This window comes from Schistocerca serialis, chromosome 2 (assembly GCF_023864345.2).
Source record: "Schistocerca serialis cubense isolate TAMUIC-IGC-003099 chromosome 2, iqSchSeri2.2, whole genome shotgun sequence".
In the NCBI taxonomy this organism is placed as follows: domain Eukaryota; kingdom Metazoa; phylum Arthropoda; class Insecta; order Orthoptera; family Acrididae; genus Schistocerca; species Schistocerca serialis.
In genome coordinates, this window is record NC_064639.1 from 447,072,843 (window position 1) to 447,086,550 (window position 13,708).

At 41.0% G+C, this 13,708-nt stretch overlaps 1 protein-coding gene across 1 annotated transcript in view; it reads left to right on the forward strand.

The window, feature by feature from the left end:
- LOC126455595 (cholinesterase 1-like) overlaps positions 1 to 13,708 on the forward strand; it is a 120,944-nt gene that overhangs the window by 73,278 nt on the left and 33,958 nt on the right. The window contains exons 7-8 of the mRNA XM_050091351.1: positions 5,069 to 5,234; positions 13,361 to 13,548. Of these exons, the coding sequence (XP_049947308.1) occupies positions 5,069 to 5,234; positions 13,361 to 13,548 (354 nt within the window). The remainder of the gene's footprint in view (positions 1 to 5,068; positions 5,235 to 13,360; positions 13,549 to 13,708) is intronic.

Consider the following 13,708-nt stretch of genomic DNA (forward strand, 5'->3'; position numbering starts at 1 on the left):
GGAATTTGTTCTTAAAAACATTTTCGTAGAATGCACCTGTTACCGTAGTGCCCTTTGGAACGCAATGGGTAAGTATTACGCCCTCGCTGTCCCAGAACATGGACACCATCATTTTTTCAGCACTGGTGGTTACCCGAAATTTTTTTGGTGGCGGTGAATCTGTGTGCTTCCATTGAGCTGATTGGAGCTTTGTTTCTGGATTGAAAAATGGCATCCAAGTCTCATCCATTGTCACAACCGACGAAAAGAAAGTCCCATTCATGCTGTTGTTGCGCATCAACATTGCTTGGCAACATGCCACACGGGCAGCCATGTGGTCGTGTGTCAGCATTCGTGGCACCCACCTTTTCGCATTTTCAGGTCATCATGCAGGATTGCGTGCACAGAACCCACAGAAATGCCATCTCTGGAGACGATCTGTTCAACAGTCATTCGGCGATCCCCCAAAACAATTCTCTCCACTTTCTCGATCATGTCGTCAGACCGGCTTGTGCGAGCCCGAGGTTGTTTCGGTTTGTTGTCACATGATGTTCTGCCTTCATTAAACTGTCGCACCCACGAACGCACTTTCGACACATCCATAACTCCATCGCCACATGTCTCCTTCAACTGTCGATGAATTTCAATTGGTTTCACACCACGCAAATTCAGAAAACGAATGATTGCACGCTGTTCAAGTAAGGAAAACGTCGCCATTTTAAGTATTTAAAACAGTTCTCATTCTCGCCGGTGGCGGTAAAATTCCATCTGCAGTACGGTGCTGCCATCTCTGGGACGTATTGACAATGAACGCAGCCTCATTTTAAAACAATGCGCATGTTTCTATCTCTTTCCAGTCCGAAGAAAAAAAATCGGAGATCTTAGAACTTGAATGCACCTCGTATAAACGATGTGATTCTTCTGAAAGGTAAAGGTTACGGTAATGGAAGAATGTTCGTCGCCTTTATCAAGAGCGTTCTCCACAACTTCCGACTCCGTCGCGTACCCTTTTCGCCACGATTACGCAGCGGCTTCGAGAAGGGAACCCTCACCGTCAGTAAGCGTGGCTGTGGAGCTCCAAAGAGACGCCGCACACCATAATTGGAAGAGGCCGTATTGCATCACGTTGAAAAGAACCCGTTAACGAGTGCACGAGTAGTTTCTTTGGCAATCAAAGAGTGGGATTGTAAAAAAAATGACGTCCTGCGTGACACGTAGCCAATTACATGTACGCGTGATTGCATTACCAGTGTGGTTTCAAATATCTGTAGCATGAAAACGGTACATTTGCGGACATGGGTTCCTATTGAAAATATTATCTGCTCACTCTTTTCTACAAGTCCTAGAAGTTTGTAACAGGAATTTGCACCTTGTACACCATGACGTAAAATTATCCCCTCCCCCCCCCCCAAATTTAGAAATACTTGTAACAAATCTTTACTTAATTCTGTAGAGTTACAACGGTCCTCCTCTCTGTGGCCCTCCGTTAATATTCCGCTACTTAGTTAACTTGTAACTGCATTCATCACTTACACATAACGTGCCATATCGAGCGCGAATGTTTGCACCAAAGACCACAACCTCTTAACCCTGTTATTCACCAATTTATATGATCCTCTGTTAAGTATTTTGAACATTAAAATACCTGTTTTCTCTTTTTCACATAAGGTATGTTTGTACAATGCAGTAGGTGTAGTCTGCTGTGCCTAAGCAGAAAAATAGAGTTAATCTGTTGCAACATACGACTACAAACGTGTACTCAACCATGGTGCTCTAACGCTTACAGACGCGTGAATTAGCCTCGAACCAGGTGGGTGGGGTAGGATAGGCATCAAATGACACCAGCCAATCTGACGTAACCACCCCGCCCCCATCATGACTACCGTACCATTGTTGTAAACCTACCTAGGAAACACGTTTTCAAACGGTTGTAGCTCGTAAACGCTACATTTGCGGACATGGGTTCCTATTCAAGACATTATGTTCTCTCTCCCCTCTGCAAGTCTTAGAAACTTATAACGAGAATCTCCGAACACCCTGTACGATAAGCATTCTTCATTTGTGAGTCAGCAGCAGAAGTGAAACAGGAACAGACAGAAAGAGTAAGTAGAGAGGGGCAGTTAAACAATCATGCAAAATTAAACATATACAGTGATTATGGCTAGGCAGAATAAGGAGCTATCTGTACAATATCACAAAGTTCTATGAGGGTGTATATGTCATCAGTTACTGTTTCAATATGCCTTTAAAATTTTGGAAGAAAAAGACTGGTACTGGTTCACTGAAGTCAGGGGGGCTTTAAGGCATGACGTTAATGTACAAGTGTAAACATCAAATTTTCCTGAAGATCCAATTTCAGACCTTTAGAAGCAACAAGTAATTCAGAAAGTTTATGATTAATTATACCAGAAGGATGCTCATAAAGTGCCACGCGCGAAATCAAGCCGGTTTTGTTCCAGTTCTTAAGGCGGAGGATATGGAAGAGTCCTTTATAGCGGATGGAGAAGTTTCTACCCATACGTCCTACAAAAAAGCAGGAACAGAAGCAAATTGGGCATACACATACCAGAAAATTGATATCATTGACCAGTGATTTTATTACTACACATCATTTTATTTTGTACTTATTTATTGGTGTGAAAGGATATTTTGAATTGATTTCCAAACTGATATGATATCTTGCTGACAAACGGGAAGCTAACAGATTAGGGTATTTCTTTTGAAAAAAACAATGCTGATGTTGGTTCACTCATTTGTCTTTGCATTTGTTCAAGCAAATTATTTATTGTGGAGGGATTATATGCATTATTGTGATCAACTGATTTCAGACTAGATATTTCTTTACATGAATCTGTGTTACAATTGAAATCTAAAGGTGTGCAACTGATCTAAAGAATGACATATTATGATGATCTGTGTACCATGATGTGTGCTACCATTAACGGATATAAGCGCTGTGTTTCCAGCAATGGTGGATAATTTAGTGGTTTACTGTGCCATACTCATAACTTCAGGATCTTAAGAACATGGCAGCAACAGAATACCACCACATTCTTTCATACGGGCATAAAGTGATAAGATCTATGTAAAGCTGTTTTCACCACTGCCACGATCCGATCGAGTAGATGAGCCTTTCCTTACATTTTCTGTTTTATATCTGTTTTCAGACTGTTTTGATGTGGTTCGCCTGGAATTACTTTCCTTTGTCGACCTCTTAAAGTCCTCGGTTATTTGTTAGATATATACAACCTCTGTCTTCCCCTGCGGTTTTCATATCTGCTGATCCCAGAAGCACCATATATATTATTTACTGATGTAGTAACCCGTAACTTATTATCCTATCACTTTTTCTAAGTAGTGTTTTCCAGATAGTCCATTCCTAACCAATTCTTTGGAGAGAAAGCTCACTTCTTAATTTATCAATTCCCACAGGTTTCAGCACACTTCTGTAAAATCACATCTCAGTCGCCTCAGTTTTCATCTTTTCTTTGTTTCCCACATTTCGTTACTCAGTTCCATATGGTTCTGTACTCCTGAAATGCAGTCTCAAAAATTCCCAAGCCCTTTCCAAGCATACCACCTTCTCTTCTGATTCTCGAATATATATTTGATATTACTAGTTGAAATTTATTAAACTCAAATAGTCTTTCTCCTATCTCGATCATATTACAGCGACCATCTTTACATACTGAGTCACCCGTGCAATACTCGTCTGTACTCTGTGGAGCTTCTGCTTGTGCTGCTGCCGCTAGCACATGAACTGTAGTTGTTTGCATTGGTTTGCTGACGATTCACATAAGAAGAACCCTGTTAGTAGAATGCTTACGACACTTCACTCTTTGCCCTGCCTTTCTTTTTATGGCGAATCCCGCTCACGTCCCATCGTTTTCGACTGCTGTTGATAGTCCCTATATTCGTCTTTCCATTTCATTTTGCTGACCGTCTCACTATCTAGGTTGAGCGTTTCTCAAATTTCTGGCTTCCTTACCACATTGCTTCTTCTGACGCTACCGTTCTACGCGTAATAACTTTTTCGTTCGTTTTTCAGTCTTTTTTATCATGGTAACCTTCCCCTTGGTAGACCCTCCCCACTTTTTCAGATGTGAACAATTTTGAAGTTTTTTGCCATTGAAAAGATCATCGTGTAACTTCTTCGATTACAGGCCTCGCCTGCTGTGGTTCAAATGGTTCAAATGGCTCTGAGCACTATGGGGCTTAATTTCTGAGGGCATCAGTCCCCTAGAACTTAGAACTACTTAAACCTACCTAACCTGGGGACATCACACACATCCATGCCCGAGGCAGGATTCGAACCTGCGACCGCAGCGGTCGTGCGGTTCCTGTCTGTAGCGCCTGCTGTGGGTTCACATCATGTACATGTAGTGCAGTGGTTTCCATTGTCTTTTGCATTCTCATACTGTTGTTCATAACTGGTAATTCCACCTTTTAGTGGTAGCTTCCCACACCAGTCACAAGAATGTGGGCTGATCCTCTGTCCACTCCTGCTCTTTGACAAGGTCGTTGGTGAAATGATGGTGACTTCCTACACCGGAGGTCTTAGGCTGACATTTCTGATGATTTTCATGTAAAATTTAAGCTGTCTCTGGACTCGTACACGGGAGTTAGAACATTTTTACTAGGATCCAAAGACACTAACCTTAAACCACAGTACCACTTGGTATAAAACACAAAGTATACTATAAAATTTAAAATGAAACAAAGCATTATAAAGTGACAAATTGCGGCTTTTATTCTAAGCATCTGCTATTCTGACGTCACAGATTCAACGTCCAATTGGTAAGATAAAGTTATTTAAATTCACAAAAACATGACTTTCCTAGGCTGCATTTCGATAAGTATACACTAGAGTGAAAAGAATGACAGATTTAACGTTCCACAACGTGTACGTCTACAGTTTATCTGATCAATGTTCATTATTTACAGCTCTTTTAACTTTTAGTGAGAAACTTAAACACCACACGCCAAAACTAGGTGTACACTGAAACATATAGTTCCTGCATCACTATTGTCGATAATCGGAAAACTTATAATATCTTACAGTGCGGTTGTGGTGTGTTGTGTTTTACAGGACAATGCGAGTCTCTTCACGTTTGTGTTCGTTCCGAGCGTGGAGCCCATCCACGACGGAGCTTTCCTGACCGAAGAACCCTCCCTTCTGCTGCTCAAAGGCCAATTCCTGCACGTACCGTACATTACGGGAGTCAACTCCAAGGAGGGCAACTTCTTTGTTTCTGGTAATGTGAAGCCACTTCGTGCACTTTCTACGTATTAACTCAGTTTACTCCATTGCACTAAAGAGGGCAGGGTACACCCAACGTATCACCGTTTTGTTCAACTTTCTTACATTGTTTGACACACTTACTTGTTAGATGAAAATATACGATACGCTTTTCAAGCGTCTTCGAGAATTCGAGATTAAAAGTTCTATAAGCACGCTGAATACCATCCGAGAAATCCGTAATACTAAGATATTGTGAATTGTCTTGAAGTCAGTCTCTAGTACGCGGCATTTACAACGAACAGGAGATGTTCAGAATTAAACTGCTCGTCTCAAAAATATGTAAGAACATTTTTTATTCAGAGCATTCTCCTCAGATCTCAGGTGTCCACCAGAGGACTTTTACAGCAGTGTGATGGAGACAGAAAGCTTCTTTATGGGAAGCTGAGGACAATTTAAACTTATAAATCGACAGAAATGAAGCTACGACGAGCACGAAATATTTCACATTCCTATATATTTTTGTAAAAATAGTGGTGACTGCTTAAAAATGACATCGTGACGCGATTTCTTCTTAATGTTATTTCACTGTCGTGCACTAATGGTGTAATGAGTAAACACGTATTACAAATATGACGCTATTCGTTCAAAGAATGTTAATCAATCTTCGTGTATTGACCCGTCGTGACAGTTGATTGGTGAGATTAATACTGCAGTCCGGTCGGTAGTAGGGTAGGCGAATTGTCCACTTTTTTCTATTGGCAGAATTTTGGGAAAGTGTAGCTCAGCTGTAAAGGAAACAGCGTATAGAAACTAGTGCGATCCAATCTTGAGCACTGCTCGTGTGTTTAGGATCCTCACCGTGTCGGATTAAGGGAAGACATCGAAGCAATTCAGAGGCGTGCTGCTGGATTTGTTAGCGGTAGTTTCAGTCAGGCCGGAAATATTACGGAAGCAACTTCAGTTACCTTTCTTTCTAAGTGATAAGAAAGTTTCCATCTTTTGCAGCTGAAGTTTACTCTTGAGTGGTAGACATGTTTCGCCGATTCATGTCAGACATCTTCAGTGGTCCACACATATAAAATTATTTAATTATACGTATTTTGATATGAGATTTGTATTGATTGTTGGCGGTTTGCTTGTATGTAGCCACTTCTGTTTACAATGATATGCTCGTGATTTTTACTTACATTCATTTGTGTGACCTGTTCATCCAGCCATTTGTTGTTCCACATGTGCTATATGCAGGGGGTATAGGTTTCTTCCAGTAAGTACTTCTACTGTAGGAAACTGCACAAGTTGGCACTGCTCTTGGTGACATGCTATATAACTGACAGAAGGGTCATGGGAGCTGACTGCGTTTTTCAGGATACATGAACATGCAGACCGATCGACGTTGCAGTTCAGAGAATCCTCAGCAGCGTTTCCACGACACGGGAATAGGAACGTGCTATGCAACACGAATTCCTGGACCGATTGTTTTCCACAAAACCATAACTTCAGATACATAGATGAACAATATATTCTTACTATTTTTAGGAAGCTATTAAAAGTACTTCCCAGCACAAAAATCATCTCTTAATAGTGTCACCGACGCATAGACAATTGTGACATAATGTACTACTGCGCTGTAGTGATTGGTTTTGGTCTAGTGCGGCGTTTGAATTACATGTACTGTGGCGCACATGTATGGTTGGCACGCCTCTGCCGGATGGTTGGAGGACATGGTGGCCCATGGAATAGCTTGAGTACTGCACGCTACCCGAATGTGATCTCATCTCCATCCGGCTGTGCTCACAAAGGGATGAATACCCTTGTAAATGTTTGCGCACATGCAGTGGAAATTATTGTAATTACAGTAAAGCACGATACACCTTTAAAAGAGGAGAAAAAGACTTATCAGCGGGCGTATCATGTACTGTGGAAATAATGTGTGAAAGAAATGACAGTGCCGAAAAGGTTCCTCTAAAGGAAATTTAGTAAATAATTAATAACTATCGTAATTTTAATTGCAGAAAAGAGATAGACCTTCCAGTGAAAAGCGACTTAACTAGTTACATGTTCTATTACTTAACTAATTAAACTGCAAGTGACATTTTAATTGGACATTTGATCAAAACCAGAATTAACTTTAAATGCGAACATTTTAGGCTAGAATTTTCCGAGACTGTTGTAGATATCGAAAGAAACAACAAGTTTACTGTTACCACTCACTGTTTATTTATAACCACGTTTCAAAGGTTTAAACCTCCATCATCAAGTAGATTTACATGTGTTAGTAAGATATGTGTGTGTTGTGTTACGACTTTGCACTGTCTGCAGTGGTTACAGGCTTATTTCTCTCATGTAACACATCGCATGTAACTTTTCCTACTTCGTGAACAAAGATGTTTTCCAGACACCATCTTTGTCTACAAGTAAGACATTCTACATGTGTCGTATTACCATAGAAGAAAGGAGCCTATGATCACTGGAGATAACGTACAGCCGGCCGGAGTGGCCGTGCGGTTCTCGGCCCTACAGTCTGGAACCGCGAGACCGCTACGGTCGCAGGTTCGAATCCTGCCTCGGGCATGGATGTGTGTGATGTCCTTAGGTTAGTAAGGTTTAAGTAGTTCTAAGTTCTAGGGGACTGATGACCTCAGAAGTTGAGTCCCATAGTGCTCAGAGTCATTTGAACCATTTTTAAGATAGCGCTACAGGTTACCAGAAAGTCGTAACACAACTCACACATGTCGAAGTAATACATATAACTCCACCTGATGATGGAGACATTGACGTTCGAAACGTTTTGTGGGTAGAAACAAGCAATGAAAGGTAACAGTAAACTTGTTTCATTCGATAAATTCAGCGTATTTTATAAACCAGAACAGCAAGGCAGTCTGAGCTGATAAGTGTAGCTAAACAGCAGCGACGTCATTTACTTTATAATATTCATGTGTTTAGTTTTATCGTACTTATTATTTTACATAGACATTTACATAGCTCATGTTTCGAGCTGCACTAATTCTGATAGCAGCAGTGAAAATAATAGGTCAATTCCTGTGACGAAGAGATGCCATACTTGTTTGTGCAACAGTTATTCAAGGCATAGATAGCATAAACTTAATTTGATCATTGTAGTTTAAATATCCACCTGTTTAATTTGCGCACAAACTGTTTTACGTAGAATCAAGTGTGATGTGTCGTTTTATACAGATTTTTAGCAGGCACCTATTGGCGCTGCCACATATAAGGTTTCGTTATTGCATAAAGAATTGCAGATAAGGCTAGTGATTGCTTTAATTCGTTAAGTGACGTAGATCCTCGGAATTTCCAGGGAAAGGTGCGCTATATTCCTAAACCATGGGGGTCATTTAGGTTCAGGAGCGTTCTTCTGCATTCAGTTATAGCGGCAAGACTTACGCCAGTTTGTATGATGGTCTAGCCACTCGTTTTTAAGATTTAAAATCTTTCTTCGATAAAGGTCACGATAAGTGGAAATGATTCAGCGATAGTTCGGGTGTGAACATAGCGAAATCCGCAGTGGTTGAGACTCTGTTTTATTCTGATAGTAGTTCAGTGGGACTTGTATTTTTCGCGAGTTAAGTTGGATCGCTCTTGCAGTTATTTGCTCTGAGAGTGACTTAGTTTTTCAGTGGGGTCCCTTCTTATCTGAACGCTGATCGACATGTAGCTTCCCTATATCCTGTGTCTATCAGGCTTTTATGTTATTGTGTTAATGTTGATTTGACTATGAACAATTTCAGCTATGAACATTTGCTGTGCTTTCAAGTTATTTTAATTGTGTAGTGTGTTCGCTAAACACTATATTGAGGGTCGTAGCTATTTACCGTTAGTTTAAATTCGTAGATCAGTTCAGTCACCAGTGTGTTTAACATATGTGATAAACGACTATAAACTGTGTTATTGAACTTCAACACTTTGTAGTTTGTAAACTTTAGATTGCTGCACCTACATTCAGCCTAACATTATTTAAATCTCATTAATACTTCAGAATTAATGCAGAGCGGGGTAGCCGCGTGGTCTAGGGCGCCTTGCACGGTTCGCGCGGCTCCTCCCTTCGGAGGTTCGATCCTCACTAAGGCATGGGTGTGTATGTGTTGTCCTCAGCATAAGCTAGTTTAAGTTAGATTAAGGGACTGATGACCTCAGCAATTTGGACCCGTAGTACCTAACCACAGATTTCCAACAATTTTTCAGAAATATTTTATTTATTCTTATTAATTAAAGTGACAGTAACTGCTTATAGTTATCACACCCTAGACAACAAGACGATCATCACCGTCACAGGTTTATTAGTTTATGCCGCACAATGTGTGATCTTTCATTGACTTGAATTACATAACCGCCGGTCTTTACGTTAGGTCTTAGTTCTTTAAAGAAAAAAGTTTGAATATATTTTTGACAGGTGTCTTAGATGTTAGAGTTTGGTGGAAAAAGATCGGTCCTAGAATTCGAGTTGTGCCACTGCACATCCCGCTTTTGTTTTTACATCACACTAAGACTCTTCGTGTAACTAATGAGAATTTACAGAACTTTGACACCCATTGTACAGTAGATTCATGCACCCCAATAAATGCAGCCGCTTCATCAAACAATAACAGAATTTCAGGACCAATCTCTCCATCATCCCCAGACATCAGAAGCCAGCGGTAGTACTGTTGTCGGGAAACGTAACTGAATTAAACTTGTGCACTACCGTTATCTTGTACATCTCCACCTACACTCCTTAAGCCATTTTACGTTGTGTAGCGTAGAGTGCTTTGTGTATATCTGTCACGTTACCCTTTTCCTGTTCCTGTTGTGAATAGTTGGCGGGAAGAAATATTTTTGGTAAACCTTCGTGTGAGCTTGAATCTCTCTAATTTTACCTTTATGACATTTTCGCGAGATATCCGTAGCAAGGAGCAACACATTCACTAGATTTCCGAGCTATGTACTCTCTCGGAACTTTAAAAGTGAACACACCGTGGTGCAGGACGCCTCTCTTGCACCGCTTGCCACTGGAATTGGTTGAGCATCCCCGTGACACTTTAGCGTTAGTAAATGAACCTGCGACAAAACGCGCTGCTCTTCTTTGGATCTTCTGTATCATCTGCGGTGGACCCCATACTGACGAGCAACATTCCAGTATAGGTCAAAAGAGGGTTTTCTAAGCTGTCCCCTGTGTCGGTGGACTACATTTTCTGAAAATTCCTCCAATAAATCTGTCCTGTATCTGACTTACGTGTGATTAGGCTTACGTGGTCAGTCCCCTTTCATTCACTCTGTACGCATATTGCTTGATATTTTGTGGATGTCACTGCTTCCAGTGAATGTTGTGCAGTCGGGTAACCACCCAACAATGAACTTTTGACACAACGTTGAATTTTAACAAGGGTGTGTTTTAGGTTCCTAATTTCCTAATTCTTATATATATATAGTTACCAAAAATCTCTCTCTGTCTCTCTTTATTCGTCGAATACTGCGAATCCATCTAACGTGCCATTGTCATGTAAACACCATTCGACGGTTTCGCAATACAACACTAATAGGAACGGTAAGACTAGTATCCTCGAATCAAGCGAATGTGAATGACGTATTCCTTCCAAGAACAAGTCGATATACATCTCATTTACGGAGAATACCAACGAAATTCGGTGAGAGCTAGAGACTTGTACGCTGAAAGATATCCTCACCCGTACTCACCGTACGCGTCGTACATTTAAATGTGTGTATGATAAATTGAGAACAACTGGATCTTTAACGCTTCGGAAACATATCCGGTAAAGGAAAGTTACTAACGACGAATCGGAAGTTGTACTCTTGCCTCTGTGGTTCGAGTTTCTCGTGTTAGTTCGTGTCGGATCGCAAGGGAATCTGGCACGAGCCAGACTAGTGCTGTTCGTGTTCTGCATCGCCATAAATATCATCCTCACCATATCAGTCTACACCAGAAATTAACTGGTACGGATTGTATGCGTCGAATTGAATTCGGCCGAATGGCTCAACTTCAGATTCAGAGGGATGACACATTTGTTAGTCTGATTTTATCTACCGAAGAGCCTACATTCACGAATCATGGAAATATTAATTTGTATAACATACATTATTGGGCAACTGACGATCCATGTTGGCTGCGGGAAGTTGCACACCAAAAACCGTATTTGGTGAATGTATGGTGTGGGATTCTGGAGGACAGAATTATAGGTCTCTATTTCATCGAAGCAAATCTTAATGGTAGGAAGTACGCCACATTCCTGGAAGAAACACTAGGTCTGTTACTGGAAGAAACACCATTAGGAACAAAGAACAGAATGTGGTATCAACACGATGGGTGTCCAGCACATTTTTCTCTGGCGACTAGAAATGAGTTGCACAGACAATTCCCAATTCCCAATAGAGCACTTGCTCGCGAATGGCAAAGGTCCCCAGTTCGAGTCTCGGTCCGGCACACAGTTTTAATCTGCCAGAAAGTTTCATATCAGCGCACACTCCGCTGCAGAGTGAAAATCTTATTCTGGAATTCCCAAATCGTTGGATTGTACGCGGACGAGATGTGTCGTGGCCGGCTCGTTCGCCAGACTTGCCGCCTGTGGATTTTTTATTGTGGGGATTCGTTAAAGACATGTTTATAAAGACGTTCAGACTAAACCTGAAGATATGCGAAAGAGAACTGTCAGAGCATGCGCTTCGATAAGTGCCGATGTGATAAGGAATACCACTCAGTTCATGATAAGAAGATTGCAGCACTGCACTGATACCAATGGGCATCACTTCGAACACCTTCTGTAAATGGAAGTTCATGCCATCTTTGTGACCTTCGTTGTCCATAAAGACCTTACTGTTATGTATCATTGGATTCGACTCGATAGCCGCTATCAGAAAATAAGTAGCAAATTGTGGCATCCCATTTAAAAAAAAAAACGAAGTTGACCTTCATATTTCTGAAGCGACCCCACCTAGCAACAAAGAAGCAACGTATATTATGGCCCCCGTTGTCCCATGCAACTTTTGTCCCACAAACGTTTCAGCCACTATCATACTTTCGGAGTTATTCTTTGTGGCGATAGTTAGTCACTCACCCTGTATAGTTAAACGTTGATAGCAAATAGGAAAGTAGCATTTAGGTCTTACTGATTTATGATTATAATACTGCTACAGAATATGAATTTGCAATAACAATAAACACGGCTCAGGGTCCGAGAGAGGGGAAGAAGAAATAGGCAGAGAGGGGGGGGGGGGGGGAGGAAAAGAACATAGAAAACGGGAAGAAGGAGATCGTCAGGGAGAAAGGGAAGGAGATGATGAACAGAGAGAGGGGAGGAAGTGATGGACAAAGAGAGGAGGAAGGAGGAGGAGGAGATGGATGAAGGAAGGAGGATGGAGAGATGGGCAGACACAGTGGAAAGAAGGAGATTAGGACGTATATCCATTTCCTAGGGATATTAGGAATGTGTACTTTCTGTTTTCTTTCTTTTCCATTTAAGCAGATTGAGTCACAGCAAAGCGCGACCGACTACAGCTAATACGTTACATGCTTGTACAACAATAATTGAAGTAGTCACATCCATAAAATATCTAGGAGCAATTTAAAGTTGATCGATTACTTAAAAGTAATCGGAAGTAAGACAGATGCTAGACGGAGATTCATTGGTAGGGTTCTCAGAAAATGTAGTCCACCAGCAAAGGTGATTCCCATTTGAGATGGTATCTCTGTCGTTAGATGCTAGTGACTCAAAACTAGCCTAACACTTGTTCCTCTTTCTATGACTCCGTCTGTATATCGCTCCGCAATTAATCCACATTTAAGTGCTATCCAAATATAAATTCTTGTCAATTACCAACTCATCTGACAACCCGACGGTACCGCCTTTGGGAAGATACGTTACAAGCTTATTAACTATAGGGACTTTTAATGTAGCCACAGCGGTAATGCTTATTCACAACAGACTACCGTAAATTTTCTTGCTCTCAGAATAGGTGTAGAATCATGTGACTCTACTGATTCACCATAGTACTTCTCTAATATACGAGTGTTGTATGGTGAAGTACTTTGCCAATATCAACAGCTTTTGTCTAATATTGTACATTATGTGTTAATGTATTTTCCGCGAAACGCACATGATACTTCATTTAATTGACAGATTTTTGTTACAGCTGCTGCAGGTGGTTCTTTATCAACAAACGAAAGCCTGGCGAACTTTAACAAGAACTTTGTTGGTATTATTGGCCCTGATATTCGTGACAGCGTGGAATTCAACCAAAACACAATTGCCGAAATGGCTCGTGGTCTCTACTACGGAAATAGTCCAATAACAAGGAAGAAAGATTTGAATACTTCAAACGTAAGTACTGAATACTGCTCTTGATGTCACTTAATGCTTACCTGTGTATATGCTAAGCGATATTTAGCAACTGAAAGAGGAAAAGACTATTTCCATCTGCATAGATTGTGGGCGGTGGTGGGATTACTCAGGAAAAATTCCTGTAGTAGTTGGTGTTAAA